At 40.4% G+C, this 18573-nt stretch overlaps 1 protein-coding gene across 1 annotated transcript; it reads right to left on the bottom strand.

Annotated features, from left to right (window-relative positions):
* Positions 1 to 9189: 9189 nt before the first annotated feature.
* LOC139458679 (high-affinity choline transporter 1-like) lies at positions 9190 to 18266 on the bottom strand. Its single transcript, XM_071240093.1, has 8 exons — positions 18101 to 18266; positions 17324 to 17431; positions 16511 to 16666; positions 15764 to 15912; positions 14709 to 14855; positions 13526 to 13655; positions 12560 to 12777; positions 9190 to 9759 (listed from the first exon to the last, which is right to left on the bottom strand). The coding sequence occupies exons 1-8, from the start codon at positions 18264 to 18266 to the stop codon at positions 9190 to 9192; spliced, it is 1644 nt and encodes a 547-aa protein (XP_071096194.1).
* Positions 18267 to 18573: the final 307 nt, after the last annotated feature.

Genomic DNA, 18573 nt, shown 5'->3' with positions numbered 1-18573 from the left:
AGATCTTACATTCGTGATCTGATGCAAAAGAAGTGGGATACCCAAGTAGGTATCAATAAATTACATGAAATTAAACCAAATATTTGTTACACTTACTTGGGCTGTCAGTCCAGATTTGAAGAAGTCATTATGCGACGATGTCGTATTGGCCCCTTTAAATATGAGTATATATTAAAAGCTGAGGATCCTCCGTTTTGTATCCCTTGTGGTGAAAGAATCATGGTCAGGCACGTCCTGCTTGACTGTATTGATTTTTCCATCACAAGGGATAAATATTTCAGTGTCAAAACAATTCAGGACCTTTTTAATGATTTTAGTTCTCTTTTAGTATTATGTTTTTTTAAAGAAATTGAACTTATTCATAAATGTTGATGTATTTAGTGTATTATTTTATAAATTGGTAGTGCTTATTTATAACGGAGATTGTTAGAGGCTGTACCCTCGAGGGGGGTTGAAGTAGCGTAAGATTATTGTCCCCCCTAAGAGGGTAAGTAAGTCCCATATCATTCGAAGTATGTTTATGCATGCCAGGTTTTTAAACGTAGTATATTCGTCATTTTAATCTTTGGCTTATCTGGTACACTGTCACCAGTTACTGAAGGGATGGTATAAATCCTGCCGGGGTCCATGCAGGAAGCAAAGGGACTGTAAGTTCCCATGGTCCCTAATATGGTGATCTCCCTTCAGTGACTGACGATCTCTAGCCCATTTTTATATTGTATTGTTCATAAATACTTACTGCCTTTTCATATTCTCAACTAGTTTTAAAACAGATATGTGATGTTCTAGTTATTCTACTGTCCATCGTTGACAGGTTTTATTTCGTCTAAATATATGTATCATAAATGTATGACCTCTCGTCACGATATGGCTGAAATACTGCCGATGTGACGTTAAATATTAACTCACTCACTCACTCATTGGTCGAGAAATATACACAAGTCTCACAGTGGGGTATTTAAAGGCTCAAAATATCAGATAAAATCATCTCTCTGCAACGCTGCAAACCGACGTACTGGTAAATATGGATTGTCCTTGTTTAAATCATGTGGAATTCTCCCTTGGTTTCACAGAGTTGCGTCCACAAAACACGAAGTGAAAACAATTCAAGTTGCAGTGATACAAGGAATAAGGGACAGGCATCTCTGAACGCCAACCCAGAAATGTTTGTGTCAGCCAGCCATGTTACGGATATGCCTAAGAACATTTTGTGACTACGTGTGACAAGCTAAATGCAAAAGAGGTGGCACAGACCATCGTCGATGGTAGATATGGCATAGATGGCAACTGTCATTACCAATGCACTTGGACAATTGCAAAACAAATGTTTAATGGAATATTAATACATTTCAATCATTTGACAGCAAAGACTGGTTAGACCATAGAAATACTGTCACAGTTGCCTTTTTGAAAGGTGCGACAGGCATAACAGATGCATCGGGGAAACAAACAATGGGCAGGCTAGTGCGATGTTATGAGCAGCTGTTATCCACATGTGAAAGTGGACCACGTTTGTGCTGAATCTCATGTTGTTTCTCATGACAGGTAGTAAGGCTGGGTGTAGTGTCAATGCAGCCTCAAGCCCTTGTGGCTCGTACAGTACCATTCAAAAATGGCTTAAAACTATTGGCAGTGTTAAATGTTCTCTATCTGGGGATATGGTTACCTTTTTTGACAATATCCAGGTCCTTGCAAGGAATTGGCGCGTCCGGTATGACTGTTATCACTCAGACAAACACATGTTGTGAACAATATGCAATTAGCGAAGCAATGAGCATGCACAAACCAAACTTAGTAATTGGCAATCCTGCACATGTATATTCCTGTTCATACGATTCGTGAACACGAGTCTTACAGCACATTATTGTGGAAACCAATGTAGGGGGTGGTAGACAGTGGACAGTGGTTGGGTGTGATGCCCCTTTAACCTGGCATCTCGACTAATTGCCTCAATTATCAGTGCGCCATATGTCAGGACTGTTACAGTGGGTAAGATGACTTTCGACAAAACATGGTGACGTCACACAACCTTCAAGATTGTGAAATAAGTGAACATCCGGCTTTTTGTCGCCTGTTACTTGTCCCGGTCCCGGCCATAAGGAAATTAACATGGTTCGTGGCATATTTAAGTCGTTGTGGCCTATAGTCATAAAAGGTTTGGCAGGTATGCTCAGATATAAAACACCCAAGGCATTGTCTGCATGTGAGAACGCCTCCGATCACCACAAGGCGTGGCAGACACTCGAGATCTTGCTCCTGGGAACAACCAGGGAACTGTTGTTACCATATGTCTGAGATGCCATCCGCAAAGAACAAATTTAAACAGCAGACGGAAACGCCAAATGGATGCTCACTGCCAAGAATGACAATTAAACTTTCATGGTTGATTCCATTCGTACATATGCACTGTCTGTGTACCTATTCCTAGCTGGAATGAGGCTTGGGAACCAAGACTTTGCTAGGGAGAGTGAAACCCGTATACAGTGATCTCTACTACGGCCTCAACATGACACAATATCAAGAACTGACGTTCATCGATAGGATATGCCACAACATTGACAGACTTGAGAATGTAAGTAAATATGAGACATTTCATAAACAGTTAATCGCCCTTGTCCGTCCCAAACACCCCTTCCCCAACGCCACAGTGAATTTAACAACGAACACGTACATTGAATTATATCATTTTATGGAATATGCCGAGGACAATAGAAGGGAATTGATTTCAATTTTGTAAGGTCCCTGTCCTTCACATAATGGCCAGTACATCTGTGATGTACCCAGTACATGCACTGGGAACAATCACAGCCGACCCAGGGACCCTTCTCTTGCTCCCCCGGCCCATCCCTCTCTATCCCACACAAGGAACAGCGATTTTCGTCTGGCTTTCTAAAGTGGGACACGTCAGTCCGCTGGTCCCTGTGTTGGGTACTTTCTCCAGGAGAAGGGAAGCTCACCCCTGATGTTTCGGGAGGTTTGCTCACGTTGGTGATGTTTGGCTCTGACACATTGTCCATTTTCATTTTTTCCGGGATTCAAGGGTTTCCTTTTCTTTGCTTCTCCTGTCGTGAAAATTTCTTTGTTAGGACATTATAAAGTAATCAGTAGTTTATAACGTACATTTCTACGTTGCAGGAACCTCTGGCGGCCCTCCGCAGTGGTGGCGTTGCTTAAAGTTGTCACTATAGAGAATTATGTTCATTTTAATCAGGAAATATATTTTGAGTTCACCTTACAATGTTGCTTATGTAACAAATACAATATTTTATGTTTGTTTTCTTTTTATCACTATATTTTTTTCAGATTATTCTTTACCTTGCTTGTTACTGAGGATTGAGTTGCTGCTTCTTCACCTGATTCCGTGTCAGACATTTCCATTTTGCTTCATTTGGTGAGTATCTTATGATACATCCCCCGACATCCGGTCATGCGCAGTAACCCATTGCAGATGTCGGCTACCCATGTGTGCTTCGTGTAATTAAATTCCAGCGTTTTGTGGGTTTATTTTTGTATTTAATGAATAACTTGTGTATTTTGACATTTATCACATCTACATACAGTTTGTCAAACGTCATGTAAGCTCTTTTATTGTTCTTGTTTGCATCTCTCAGCAACGGCAACAGTACGTACATCTCTTCTGTAACTACTGAATTCTTCAAGAAATTGTTCAGTAATTGAAAAATGGGTTCCCTTTAGTTCTCTGTCGGCCCTCTTAACTGTGTCCCTCTCGGTGTATATGAATCTAGCTATGAGGGGGCTTGGTATAACTGTGTCACCTTGCCGTTGAGAATTTTATATTCTGGCCGTCTAAATGCAGTTTAGATTGGATGAAGTCTCTTAGTACCACTTCGGAACTTTCAAATGTGTGGTCATTTCGGTATCTGGAATGTTGACAAAAATCATATTATCCCTCATAGACCTTCAACTTTGATCTATGACGGACTTTTTGAGTTGCAAGTTCTCGTGACTAAGTCGGCCATGTTTGTTGTGGCTGGGATGTCACCTAAGTTCGTGTCTGAGCCGCTTGGAAAGATTTCTTTTTTCGTTTATTGCTGGATTTTCGGTTGTTTTTTGGGCGTCCAGAGTTGCTCAGCATGTTATTCTATAGTATTTCAGTCGCTAGGTGTACTGTGATGGCTTAAAGGGGGGACTTGGTTGAGGAAATGCTCACCGTATTTTCTCAGAGCAACATGCTTCCGCCATTTTGATACGTCACAAAAACAAAATAAATGCGCAAGTACGTCTTCATGTGCTCAAAACATTACCTACCCTTCTTTTTTCAGGTATTTTAATTACATATTATGCAACAAGTACTGATGTAACAGCGTTATGTCGTCACTATCTCATACTATAACCCTATCACCTTTGGTGGTCGTCATTCACCTGGTCATCCGTGTATTGCTTTAAGGTGTAATTAGTGCTAACACCCTCTGTCCCCGTCTATAATGTGTGTGTTCGGACGATGGCGTCTGGAATATAGCAATCAGTGGTTCTCATGTTTCATTTTCTCTTCTTCGGGGTAATTATTTAATCAACGATTTGGTTATTAATTGAGATATGATCATTCATGTGTCTTGAGCATGTCTTATCGCAGTCGGGTAAAATTTAACAGATTGGAGGCGTGTGCAATACACATGGATGTTAAGTCAACAAACAAACATGTCAAGTGTGTGTCAGGTTGTTTAATGCTTAATTATTTTTTCTGGATAATTTGTTTCTTTTATATGCGCTATACAACATTTCAACATCAAAATGTATGAATATTAACACGAAGCTCTGCGTGTGAAGATAATTTTATATACGTTTGACAAGGTAGAAGATTTCGACACCCTTTTTACGCGTAACATTTAGATTCATTCAAACGTTGGTAGTATATCACACTTGGAATTAAAGGCATTACAAAAAAGTGTGTTTTGTATTATCGATGGTAAAGAATGGTATTTAGAAAATTATTTATCGATTAATGTTAATATTCAAAATCTCTATTTGAATTACCACTATATATACCGAAATAAAAGTTTTATAACATCACTCTATTGTTCTCTGGTCTATTATTTCCGATGAATAAACACATGTGGCGGAAACCTGATATCAACATGACGTAAATGCCTTTGACATGCAAAGACTTCATTATTTCATTATATTGTTTCCTATTTGTTACTCCATGAAATGAGCTAATTTGTTTAAGTCAATTCCTTTGTCATTCAATTTGTATGATGAAGTCGGACACCTCCCCAGAGATATTTCCTCTCAGTTCCCTATCAATAGAGAGACAATTTCCAATACCCATCAATATTTTAATGAATGAACATTAATTTATTGTATGGATTACATACAGATATCACAAAGTATATGTTTTTCATTTTGCATACATGGAGGGTGGGATTAAGGGTAAAGGTCTGTGGAGATAAAGCGGCGCTAGGGTAGCCTAGAAGTTAAAGCGCACGCTCGTCACGCTGAAGGCCCAGGTTCGAATCCCCACATAGGTACAATATGTTAAGCCAATTTTGGGTGTCCCCGCTCTGTGACATGTACTGAATAGTGCTAAAAGCGGCGTAAAGCTAATCTCACTCACTGTGGAGATATGGATGACAAATGGATCTAAGAATGCAGTTTTTCCTTGTATGGTAAAGCCATGTACAACGTTGAAACATTCCTTTTCCCTACTTTTGTGAGATTGCAAACTTTCTGGTAAATCTTTTAGAGTTTTTTTAAAATCCACATTAAAATCAACTTGTCTCAATTAGTTTTTGTGAGTACATCATTAAATATATAAGATGTGTAAAATGAAATTCATCAACAAATTAATATAAAAAGAAAAAAAGCCGAGTGTCAGTCGAGGGGAATAGGTTAACCAATACCATGTTGCCACGCTTTGAGATCATGCCTCGTCCTTTGTATCATGCCAGTCGAGAGAATTTGCCCTACTGTATTGCCTCACTCCCAGGTAACTCGTCCGTAATCCAGAATGAAGTACCACTGCATTAATGCAATATTTAAAAAAATAAGTAGCGCCCATTTCCAAATTGGAACTGCTCAAAGGCGCGTTTGAAGGAGTCTGGTGGTCAATTGGCACTTTGATGTTGACGGGAATGTTGTTCCAAAGCATTTGTCACCAAGTGACATAGTTCCAGTTGGGGGTACAAACAGGAGCTGACTGTTTCCAGACCTGAGTTTTGTTTGATTGTTTGTTTGTTTGTTGTTTAACGCCGCAGTCAGCAATATTCCAGCTATATGACTGCTTTCTGTAAATAATCGAATCTGGACCAGACAATCCAGTGAGTGAAATCATGAGCATCGATCCACGTGCATCAACCAAGTCAGCGAGCCTGACCACCCAATCCCGATAGTCGCCTCTTATGACAAGTATTTTAAATTCAATGCGCTCTGCGAATGGGAGCCAGTGAAGTTGCATTAGAAGAGGCGTAATATGTTCGTACTTTCTACATATCATTTTTAGTTTCTCCATTTTATGAAATAAACACAACTGTTTAATTGAATAATAATTCAATCCTCTCTGTGTCAGGTTTGATTTCCAACATTAGCAGAAACAATGTTCTAGTTTACGAAATGAAGCAACTGCCATGTGAAGGTCAGCGTGTACAAGTCAACCCAATGCCTACAAAGTGTACCCGAAATTGATTGATGATACACTTTAGATATCCTACTGGTGTTTAAACCTTGGCATCACAAAATGTATGTGTTCTCATGCCCTCGCACTCGGGAGATCGCTTTGTGAAAACGCATCACGAGGATATTATATATATTGCATCATTTTAGTTCTCATATTACTGACCCTAGGAGTGGGCAGGTTTCTGGTAGCTTGTAAGAGAGACTCCTCTTTTGTTCTTTTGGATTTGAAGCAGAGAATGGATCAGTATTCTTTGGAGGAATTTTGTGGATCATAGCAAGAACACCATGTTGAAAATGATATCCATTATTCTGCACTTTATCATGTCAATAAATATGAGGATTCATTTATGTAAAAGGACCTATATTATTACAGGGAATATGTGCAAAGTGTAATAACGATGCAAATGTAAAACTTGCTATACTCTCTCATAATTGATTTCTATCATGTTTCCTTACAAAAAACGTATGCCTGCTACACATACTTTAAATACTGTAGCAACAAAAATTCAGCATTTTGGTATTTAGTATTGTAGGTATTATTATTAAGTAAAAAGTGTTCTTTGATAAATATTGGCTTCCATTGGGGCGTGACTGTTAAATCACCTGTACAAATCGGTTAGAATCGAGTATTAATCCAGTCATGATAAGATGTCCTATCATGAATACAACCAATTTAAAAGTTGTAATTCTCACATAATTCACAGTTTGTGATATTCAACTTTTAAAAGAAATAAACAATATCAGTAATTCTCACACAGTTCACGGTACATGTATGTGATTTTCACCTTTTAAAGGAAATAAACAAAACCAATCAATAAATCTTTAGTCAGTTATGAGTTCATGTTGTTAAGCGCACATTCAGCATTATTCGACCTGTATACTGTATGTACATCTACAAGCACTTAATTATTTCATCTGCATCGTCATCTACATGTGTTATGTAGATCGCCAAGCACATAATTATTTAATCTGCATTGTTATCTACATGTGTTATGTATATCTACAAGCACATACTTCTTTCATCTGCATTGTCATCTACATGTGTTATGTAGATCGCCAAGCACATAATTATTTAATCTGCATCGACATCTATGTGTGTTATGTACATCTACAAGCACATAATTCTTTCATCTGCATCGTCATCTATGTGTGTTATGTACATCTACAAGCACATAATTCTTTCATCTGCATCGTCATCTATGTGTGTTATGTACATCTACAAGCACATAATTATTTAATCTGCATCGTCATCTGAGTTATGTACATCTACAAGCACGTAATTATTTCATCTGCATCGTCATCTGAGTTATGTACATCTATCTACACGCACATAATTATTTAATCTGCATCGTCATCTACATGTGTTATATACATCTACACGCACATAATTCTTTCATCTGCATCGTCATCTGAGTTATGTACATGTACAAGCACATAATTAATTAATCTGCATCGTCATCTGAGTTATGTACATCTACAAGCACATAATTAATTAATCTGCATCGTCATCTGAGTTATGTACATCTACAAGCACATAATTATTTAATCTGCATCGTCATCTACACGAGTTATGTACATCTACAAGAACATTACTCTTTTTTATCTGCATCTTAATCTGTAATTTTATGTGTATGCGTATACACAAATCCTAATACCCTTACTATTTGTAAATATTCAGTGTTAACGAGTTGTGTGAACATATATAGTTAACATATGAAGAAGACAAACATTCGAACACAACCCGGTGTATTTCAAACAGCAGTAACAGTTAATTTGGCAACCTAATTCCACCTACAGAACCACCCTAGTAGATCAGGAGTCTGCATATCCGTAAACATCCTGTTCTATGAATAACAGCTCCTTTGCCAAAGAAAATACCAATGCCACCCAAACTGTCGTAATTTACATGAATGGACCACTGATAACACCAGGCGAAACGAGTCCGCATTTCCCGCCCTGTCGTCAGCATCCGCCATTCACACAATAAGTAGACATTAATTTTCCAACTAATGCTGGTATATGTGACAGGTGGTTAGTTACCTGATTATTTCAGAAGACGGGGATCAGTCACGAAATACGTAATCACACTTGTCATATTTGTTGATCCTTCCATGTTCATGAAACCATCCAATGTCCAATGTTAACAAGAAGCATCGTCAATGCTAACACAAGTTGTTATTTCTAATACGCATGGCACAGAAAACTGAGAGTCTGGTGTAACTGCACCCACTTAACTATATAATAAATCTATTATGTACATATTCATACGGATTCATCTGAATTCATCGCTATGTAATGTGTCCACGCAGTAACACATTCATAGGCCAAACGGGAAATGTCCACATACATGTACGCATGTAGCTTCGGCATTTTCCGTTTTACTGTGTTGTCTGTTAAACTTCATTTCACCTATTTGTAGAAATGCAAACCGAATATAGCTGTGTGATCACAGTAATGAATACATTTTATCTGGCTATAACATCATCCTAGGTATTCATGCATATTTCATAAAAGTGGCTATCATCTTAAAACTACAAACATTATTATTGTGATTTTTTATGATAGTTTCTCATTGTTTGAGCCAATCACATCACAATCTGCCTTGTTATTTCCCTCGTCAAGCATAGTTTCCTTGTCAAGCATAGTTCCTTTGTCAAGCATTTCCTCAGCTTCCGCAGCCTCATCCCTCTGTATGTCTTTTGAGCGTCTCAAAACATCGTACTTTGAGGGCAGAATTTCCCTGTCAAACAACACATCAGCCAACCGAGACACGCCGTATATTACAGCAAACGTAATAAGACAGATGAGGGTCCTGTAAGGTAACCTCTGGCCATCAGTCTCTGTGTAGAACGGGAAGGTTATACAGGTGGGGAGGTGGATGAGGGGTTCCCCGGCGCCTACCCGGAGTACAAACCCTGTGATGAAGCCAACCAGAGACCCGTAGGCGTTGGCGGTGTTGGAGAAGAGAACGCTGACGAACTGGGGGAAGAGGATGACGTACATCAGGTCGGAGGAGAGGACGAACAGACCGTAGACACTCTTCCCAACGATGGCCAGTATGGTGGCTAACGCTCCGGCCACAATGATGGTCACTCGCATCACCAAGATCATTTCTCGAGGGGAAGCCTGCAACACAATTCAGTAAACGAAACGGCTTTTCAAACTTTGTATAAGTCGCTTTAGATCATACTTGGGATTGCAAGGGCGTGTTATGAACTCTAGCAATCTCACCCCAGCCACATCGCTCCATACCTGCTTATACACTTTACGGTGGTCATCAGCGCGAAACTGTTACAATGTGGCGTCATCATGCTAATATGTGCATCGTCACGACGAGTCGATTGTACTGTATCATCAGCATGTTTTTATGAACCACTGTGAAATAGTTATGAAACCAGAGCGTATACTGTCTCGCCGGAGGCTCCGGTCGCAAACACATGCAAAGTCAAACCTATTGTTGACCTGAAAAAAGACACGGGAACATATGGTACAAGTCAAAATAAGGAATTGCATCGGACATCATTTGTATCACTGAAACGCCAAATTTAATACATATAATACATCTTTTTGAAAGATTTACTGAGGCTTTGAATGTTGTAACCAAACAAAAGAATGTCTGGTCCAGACTCAATTACGTACAGACCACCATCATATAGTTAGAATATTGCTTATTGCGGCGTTAAACCGTGAAGATAAAGAAAGCCCTCACTTGATTGTATTAAGGTTTAGGGTTAATCTTTGAGACAAGGATTTGGTTGTACATTTGCAGGACCCAGCACTGTATCTATATTTGGAATTTAGTAGACTTTTGATGACAGCTCGCTGAGACAGAATGGGTTTATTCCAATTCTGTTTCCTCTTTTTTCAGTTTGAGCAGTCAGCCAATGACAACATCACACACAGACGTAATCCACTCTGAACGACATTCAAAAGGTTCCTCTTCTCTTTTGGCCCATTGATTGGCATATGCTTCGACAGAATCCATAAGTTGTGTTCAAGTTGTGATCCCAATTGACAGAAGGCTCCTCGCGATATTTTGGTCCATATTTGAATAAATGTCAACGGTTGTTATTGTCCAGAGTGAGGGTGTCATTTTTTATTAACGCCGCATCAGCAATCTTGCACCTATTCGCGGCGATATTGTCCAGAATAGACAAGTAACCTGTGACTATATGATCTGCAGGTTGATAGCAGTGTCAAGCGTTCTGGAAGTAACGTGTCTTTGAATCTACATTATCAACTGAAAAGTCAAGGTTCTGTAACACGTTCCTACAACGTGGATGAAATGGTGTTCGGGAAATTGTTCCTGAAATTCGAAATATTGTGGGAAAGTTTGGAAAAGACACGTGGGCGGCTACTATTCTAAATACATGGCTCAATCGATATTTTAGACAAATAAAACCCAACTTTTCCTGCCAAATGTTTCATTGATATCCTTAGGAGATACAGTGATTGTGACGTCATGTTTCTGTCACACGACAGTATCAGCGTTCATCAACATAATAAGTCGCGATAAACGTTTGTTCATGGCAGCCTGACCTTTTATCTTTGTTGGAGTATCACGTTTTGATGAGTCATGAGTTGGGTGATGGGCATAATATATACTTATGTATAACCTCAGACATCAATCATTTAAACAATTAATGTTTTGGTCAGTTATTTCATATATGTACGACGCGCATGTATTAAATTGCAACAAGTTCATTCCAAGCACAAACACATATGTGACGTCATCCTGTTGTTTGATCGCTCAGGAATGGACAGTTGGTTGTCAATTATCCAATTATTTCATTATGTTGAAACAAAAGTTCAATTAATTTACACGTAGAACTTCGAACAGCAGGGCTCCAACATGCATCGTATGATTTGAAGATGTGTAACAGTCGACCTGAGCTACGGCGACACATTATCAACTATTAGTGAGTGAGTGAGTTAAAGTCTAACGTCACATCGGCAATATTTAGGCCATATTTGACATTTGACATTAACAACATTTTTTTAAACTGTATAACTGCCGACGAAGGGCAGTATAATAACTAGAATATCACAGATTTACATAAAACTAGTTAGAGAGCATGTAAAAATATATTATCATTTTGCAACACAATATAAAAACAGGCTATAGATCGCAAACAACTATCAACTATTAAACATGTTCAAATAGAAGTAGGGGGGGGGGGGGGGGTATGAGTCTGTGCGTCTTCTTGTACTGGGGGGGGGGGGGGGGGTATGAGTCTGTGCGTCTTCTTGTACTAGTCTGGACTAACGCTGGTTTTATAGTGCTAGCCCAATCAGATACCATGCCCCAGTTTTAACATGGATACCCCGCTGCGACACAGCATACTCAGAGCCGATCAATCCTTGGCTTATCTCTTTAAAGCCTAGCGCCAGGCCGGATAACAAAAAGTAACATCTTTTGACCTCTTATGGTATGACGGGGCCGGGGATCCAACCCCGACTTTCCGCTCTCAGGTCAGGCGCTCTATCTACTGGAGTACGAAGGCGGTCTTCACCAACAACGCCCTTAATGCTAATGCTTTTACATAAACCTTTGACGAGACAAACTTAAAATCATACAAACATATATATCTTTGTTCATTGCTCTTTATTTACTACAACCCCATCAGAATGTTTTGCAAACGTGCAAGTAATTGATAAACATAATCTTTCAGGACCCAAGAAATTATGAAAGCCATGTACTTTGGCGTACATGCATCAGCGGATGTGAATATATGTTTACAAACAGTTCTGTTTTATTTTTTTAATATTTTCCTCAAGAGGTTTTATCAAGAAGTCATAAGTGGTAGGAGCATATTCTAGTAACTCTCCATTAATTAATAGGAAATTATCAACTTAATTCCATAATAAAGCATCATTCATGTGGTATCTTATCGTAAGTCACCTACACAAGAACCTTAAAGCTTACCCGTGTGCGAATAAGAGTCTTGTAAATGTTCTTGGTAAAGACGGACGATGTGACGAGAACACTGGAGTCTGTGGAGGACATGACCGCAGCGGAGACGGCACCCAGACCTACGATGGCGACGGGGAGGGGGCAGAGATACTGGAGGGACAGGGGCAGGATCATTCCCATCTGGCTTGGGGGGATAGGGACTTCCCCCGTGTAGGACGTGGCGTTCCAATCTGCAGCGTGAATGAATCTAATCATTATAAAATTGTGAAACCTTGGGAACTTAGCACCAAAGCCCACCATATCTATTGAATCAGTGTAATTCGACTGATCGAGAAAGACCATAAATGGTAACCTATTCTAACATACCAAGTGTCGTTGTTTCTGGAAAAGCCTGCCAGTCACAAACGTATAAGGTAGTAAATCTCTATTCATTTTTTATAAAATGTGAAACCTCAAGATCCCGACTTATGGCGTTATTCGTAGTGTAAGAAAAGTGGAGTGTGAATGTTACGATATTATGAATATTATGATATCATGATACTGGTTCTGTCCTGAAGAGGGGGCACGGGTGGCCCAGTCGTCTAAGGCGCCGCGATTCGCTGTGCAGGGTTGCGTCCCTTGGGCACGCCAGAAACCTATGATCGTGGGTTCGAATCCCGGTTCGTTCCGATTATGTTTCTAGGTTTGTCACCACCATACCCATGCTCGTGGGTTTCACCGAAGTGGTAAACATCTGAGACCTGCATCACTTCGGGCTTTCCTCCCACACTAAGCTGACACGCCGCAATATAACTGGAATACTGTTAAAAGCGGCGTTAAACCCAACTCACTCACTGTAACGAAGAAACAACTTCTTTTGCTACATGATGCATTAGCAGAATTTGAGTTCATCCTCGGTGGATATAAGATTGTGGTGATGGATTATATCAAATGACTTCACACATCAGACAATATTTTCAGTTATGACATAACTCTTACCAGCCGAGACTCCAGCGATGCCGATGACAGCTGGGGGCACAGACAGCAACAGACAGAAGATGCCAGCTATCATGGTGGACGACCTGGCCTGCTCTGGTGTCCGACACGCAAGTGCTCGCTGGTATACCTCCTGGAATAAACGTTGTGGTTCTTTTGTGGTTTCTCCTCAAATTTGTCAGGTTGGAACGGCTGGTTCAGCCCTCATAACTACGTTAAAATGATACTATCTTCTCCTTTTTCTGCTCATGAAACACGAGGGTCAAACATCTTCACGACCAGGGTGAGTTCATACTAAATACGTTGTAGAAGTATCACTCGGGGTGTATATGGTTTTATGCGTCCTGTGTTGGGTTTTATACCACGAATTGGAGAATGCATGTGGCCACATATACCCCGAGTGATCCTGCTAAAACAAATTTATCTTACCGACATAATTCAATCTGCCATTGAAAAAAAATCGAAACAAATCATTAATTGATTGAAAACAACTGATTGTGCTTGCGCAAACAGTGTGCAGTTTTGGCGTGGTAGCGGGTGCAAGAGATTTATTCTCCTTTTCAGGAATTCACGTGGAGATCCCGGTTCAGTTAGATCTCAACATTCTGACAAGGAAGTAGGATAAAAGAATGTGAGATGGAAATGGAAATGTCCTTTCTTTTAACAATAATACAATTGTGGTGTGAAAAGAGAACTCACGAATACACCCATACAGGGAGACCAATTGCCTTTTACACTTTTACTGCTATTCAAATATAATTAATAAATTAAATCAATCTGCTTTTCGACCCGTGAAGATCCGGGGTCGAAAAGGTTTTCAGCATTCCCTGCTAGCCGTTGGAGGCGACTATGCTTGCCGTAAGAGGAGACTAACGGAGTCGGGTGGTCATGAACGCCGATTTGGTTTATGCCTGTTGTTGCCTCCCAGTTGCCATGCTCATGGTGTCAATCACTGGATTGTCTGATCCAGACCCGATTATATATATACCGACGTCATTTAGCTGGAATGTTGGTGAGTGCGGCGTTAAACAACAAACACATATTTTGATGCCCATGATGTCAATTACTGGATTGTCTGATCCAGACCCGATTATTTACATGCCGTCGTCATATAGCAGGACTATTGCGGCGTGCGGCGTTAAACAACGAACAAAGAAACAATCTGCTTTCAGTCAGAATACACGACCTGCCATGTTGTGCCCCCAAGTGCGATGAGACAATAGATGTCAATGAAAATTCCTATTTGTTCAGGAAGTATCTCCCCTTGCCATTTGTCTTGAATCCTGCTGAGGTCAACCGACGGGTGTAGCATGGCGAAAGGAGCAGCTATTGTCTGTTAGAAAATACAAGGATCTTACATGTCATATACAGTTATGTTGTAAATACGTATGTTATGAATATGTGGCTGTCGTAATAATAGGATACAGAGAGGGTCGTCGTTGGACTGTGTCTAGACGAAATGTGTCATACATGTTTCGAAAACCACAGGCCACTTGCCGTGATGTGAATATTATGAACACACACGAACCAGACGTCGCCGATTAGCGACAGTAGATTAGCCGTGACTGGCGTATGCCCTTATTATCGAGGGACGAACAATCTAGAAGAGTGATCTAAATATGTATTAAGAGTTATAATGTTAAGAAGGGCAATATTGATAACGTTAATAGTGCCAGTTTTGCCAAATGCTAATGTCTGTTTAAACTGTGCCAGGTTCCTGAATTATATCTTGAAGAAAGATAAATCACTTGTTAATATTCACATGAAGATTCCGGGTTAGAACTGGTCTTCAGCAAACCATGTTTGTCATAAGAGGCGGTTAACGGGATCGGGTGATCAGGCTCGCTGACTTTGTTGATGCATGTCAGCGTATCCCAATGCTCATGATATCAATCACTGTACTGCCTGGTCCAGACTCGATATTTTACAGACCACCGTCAATTTGCTGGAATATTGCTGCTGCGGCGTTGAACACTAAACAAACCAAATCACTTGTGTATCTTCCTTACGAAATAACTCTCTGTAAAACACACGTGTAAACCATGTTTCTATTCTGGGTCTGAAGGCCTACATGCGAATACAATGTCTGTCCGTTATACCTGTGTGTCGTCGTGAACATTGGATGAAGTCAGATCGTATAGTATCCGTGTGATATCACATTACATCAATTGAGATATCTTCCACAAGCGACAAAATGTATCTGTGACAAGTAAGGCACGCGAACCTTCCCTGGTCACTTACCAGGACCACGGCCAGACAGATGAGCTGGACAACGTCGGTGCAGGCAACTGACCACAGTCCACCCACAAAGGTGTACAGGACGGCGATGACTGCAGACACAATGATGGACATTGTCTCGTCCAGGTCCAGGATGATATGTACGGTTGCGCCTGTTCAGGACATAAAAATATTATAAATTAATGTTATATATTAATATTATAAGGGTAACGCTATTTTTCGTGGTATTATCATTTGCAGAAGCCCGAGGTCTTCCATTAACTGACCGACGAATGATAATGCCCTGAAAAATAGCGTTACCGCTATTACAGCTGAAATGGATGGAATTTGTTATCAAATAAACAATATCGGTTTTGAAACATTTAGTGCAATCAACACGAATGTCACTGTCCCCCTTTTACAAATATGGAAACGTCATAGAACACACCAGATGACGTCACTATTGAACGTGACGTCACCTATCCCTATCCTATGACGTCACCAAATGGGTGTGATAATGGCCCGTCGTCAAGCAATATGAGGACATTATCAAGTTACAATGGCCCGCTAATTTCTGATAACATGCGGGCGGTTTAATGATAATTCTATCCATTTTAGCTATAATACCAATTAATGTTTGGAAATGGCTGCTTGAATCACCAAAGTGGTACACCTCTACTGTCAACTTTTGTTTGTTTCACCAACCTCCATGGACTTCGTTTTCTTACCACAACATGCTGCTTGCCTTGCTTTGTAGAATTATTGACTTACCCAGGGCTGAGAGAATGGCTGCTGACCAAAAAAGGTCAGCGAGGAACTGTGGGATGCACATCAGTGCACCGACACGTGCGCCGTATCGGTCCTGGAAGGGGTCAAACATCGTCACGTAGTTGGCACGTCTCATCTTTGGGCAGAAGAAATAGCCACCTAAACACAACAATACGTGGATACATGATACAGTACTACCAGTAAATAGAGTATCACTGCTCGGGGGTAGATATACTTGTACTTATACATGGATACGCTGGCAGATTATAAGTTGTCAACTGACCTTTTGGGGATTATGGTTGAATGGACTTGTGTATATTCGAGAAGTATTGGTTGACAACGAATTTATCTTACCGTCATTCATTTGTACAGATCCGAAATATATATCCTCAGTTAGTAAAACTCGTAGCAGACGACGAAAACGAACCAAGTTACTTCCCCATTACCCAATGCATACGGATAAAAATCGGTTCTTTTCGGAAACTCAACGATAGTTCTGCGAAATAAGTGAGTTACCTAAGATGTGATCCGATTGATTTACGTGAAATTTGTACCCCGCCTGTTAGCAGGGATATGGAAAAAATGCCTGCTCCTTAACCGGGTATTTTGATGAAAGATGAGATAAAATAACAGGTTACACTCGTTTGTAAGTGTGGCACTGCTACATTTAGTATCATTCCCACAGTATCCACCAGGTCAGCGAACGGGTTATCACAAGAATACAAGAACGCCCGCACTCGCTTGCAACCTGTCATTTTTTTCATTTTCCGCACACAATTGTCTTTTTTACATAGGACCGTTCGTGTACATACTTACAGATCATGAGAGAGGCTGAATACCCGAATGGAGCCTGGGTCCATGCTAATCCCTGCAGTGATATTATCTCAGCAGTGCCGTTGATGAACCCACCTCCGACCCAGGAAGCTGCAGAAGTACATAGACATGTTATTGTGTGTAAATAGGATAATTTAAACGCTGCTACCATGGTCCAACTTGTGATCACGTGGCGATTGCTGCCTGGGCTAGTAAAGAGGTTTCTTTGCTTTTTCTTTGTTTATTGTTTAAGTCCGCACTCAGCATGCCATCTGTATGGCGGCGGTCGATAAATAATCGAGTCTGGGTTCGATCAACGCAATTTGGGTACGATGACATGCATTAACGAAGTCAGCGAGCCTGACCACCCGATTCCGTTAACCGCCTCATACGACAAGCATAGTCGCCTTTACAGAATTGGTTGCTGAAGACCAATCCTACCCTGGATCTTCACGGGTAAGAGACACTAATGTGCCCATTTTAGTAATAAGACCTGATAAACACTACTTTGATTAATTTATACAAAGTATTTTTATTTTTTTACGCATGCATTTTATATCATCGTCCACGATCAGTGTTAGATAGATCTACATGTCCCATGCCACTGAAATAATTGCGCCACTGTTCCATTCACTACCATCATTAGGTAATGTGAACCTCAGCAATGAATATCTGTACAACGATCTTTCCTAGAACGCGGGGTCGGTTTATGGACCCCGATGGCAGCGGTATATCGAGGGATCACTGTAGTAATAAAAGACACAGATGAGCCTATGTTACCTGTAATAGTGAATAGAGACACAACTGTGCCCATGTTTCTGTCTGCGAGGAAGACCTCTGTTAGACTGTTTGACTTGCTGCCCTTTCTTCCGGCGTAGATGCCGATGACGAGGATGAGGATGTAGAACGCCACAACAGAGATTAATCCAGGAACGTTGACAGCCATGACGCATATACACTGTTGATATATTAATGCCTGAAAAAAAGGAAACACACGTAAAGAGACAACTCTTGGTCACAGACGTGGCCTACAATACCTGGCTGATAGATATTATACGACTCGGTAGCGCATTCATTCTATGAGCAAAAGCAAAAGCTTTACGAATGTGCGCGAATGTGAGGCTTAACTTGGTCTTTCAACTGAAGTATGAAAAGGCAGAATGCGTAACGGTCTCCTGCTCCGGGTCATGTTCAAGTTCTTGGTCTTAACACATATAATATATTCTCTCTGTGCTTGTATTTTCCTTATCTAA

This window comes from Haliotis cracherodii, unplaced genomic scaffold, assembly GCF_022045235.1.
Source record: "Haliotis cracherodii isolate W230 unplaced genomic scaffold, xgHalCrac1.p SCAF_13, whole genome shotgun sequence".
In the NCBI taxonomy this organism is placed as follows: Eukaryota; Metazoa; Mollusca; class Gastropoda; order Lepetellida; family Haliotidae; genus Haliotis; species Haliotis cracherodii.
Note: the sequence above shows the minus strand (reverse complement) of the source record. Positions and strands in the feature narration are given on the sequence as shown.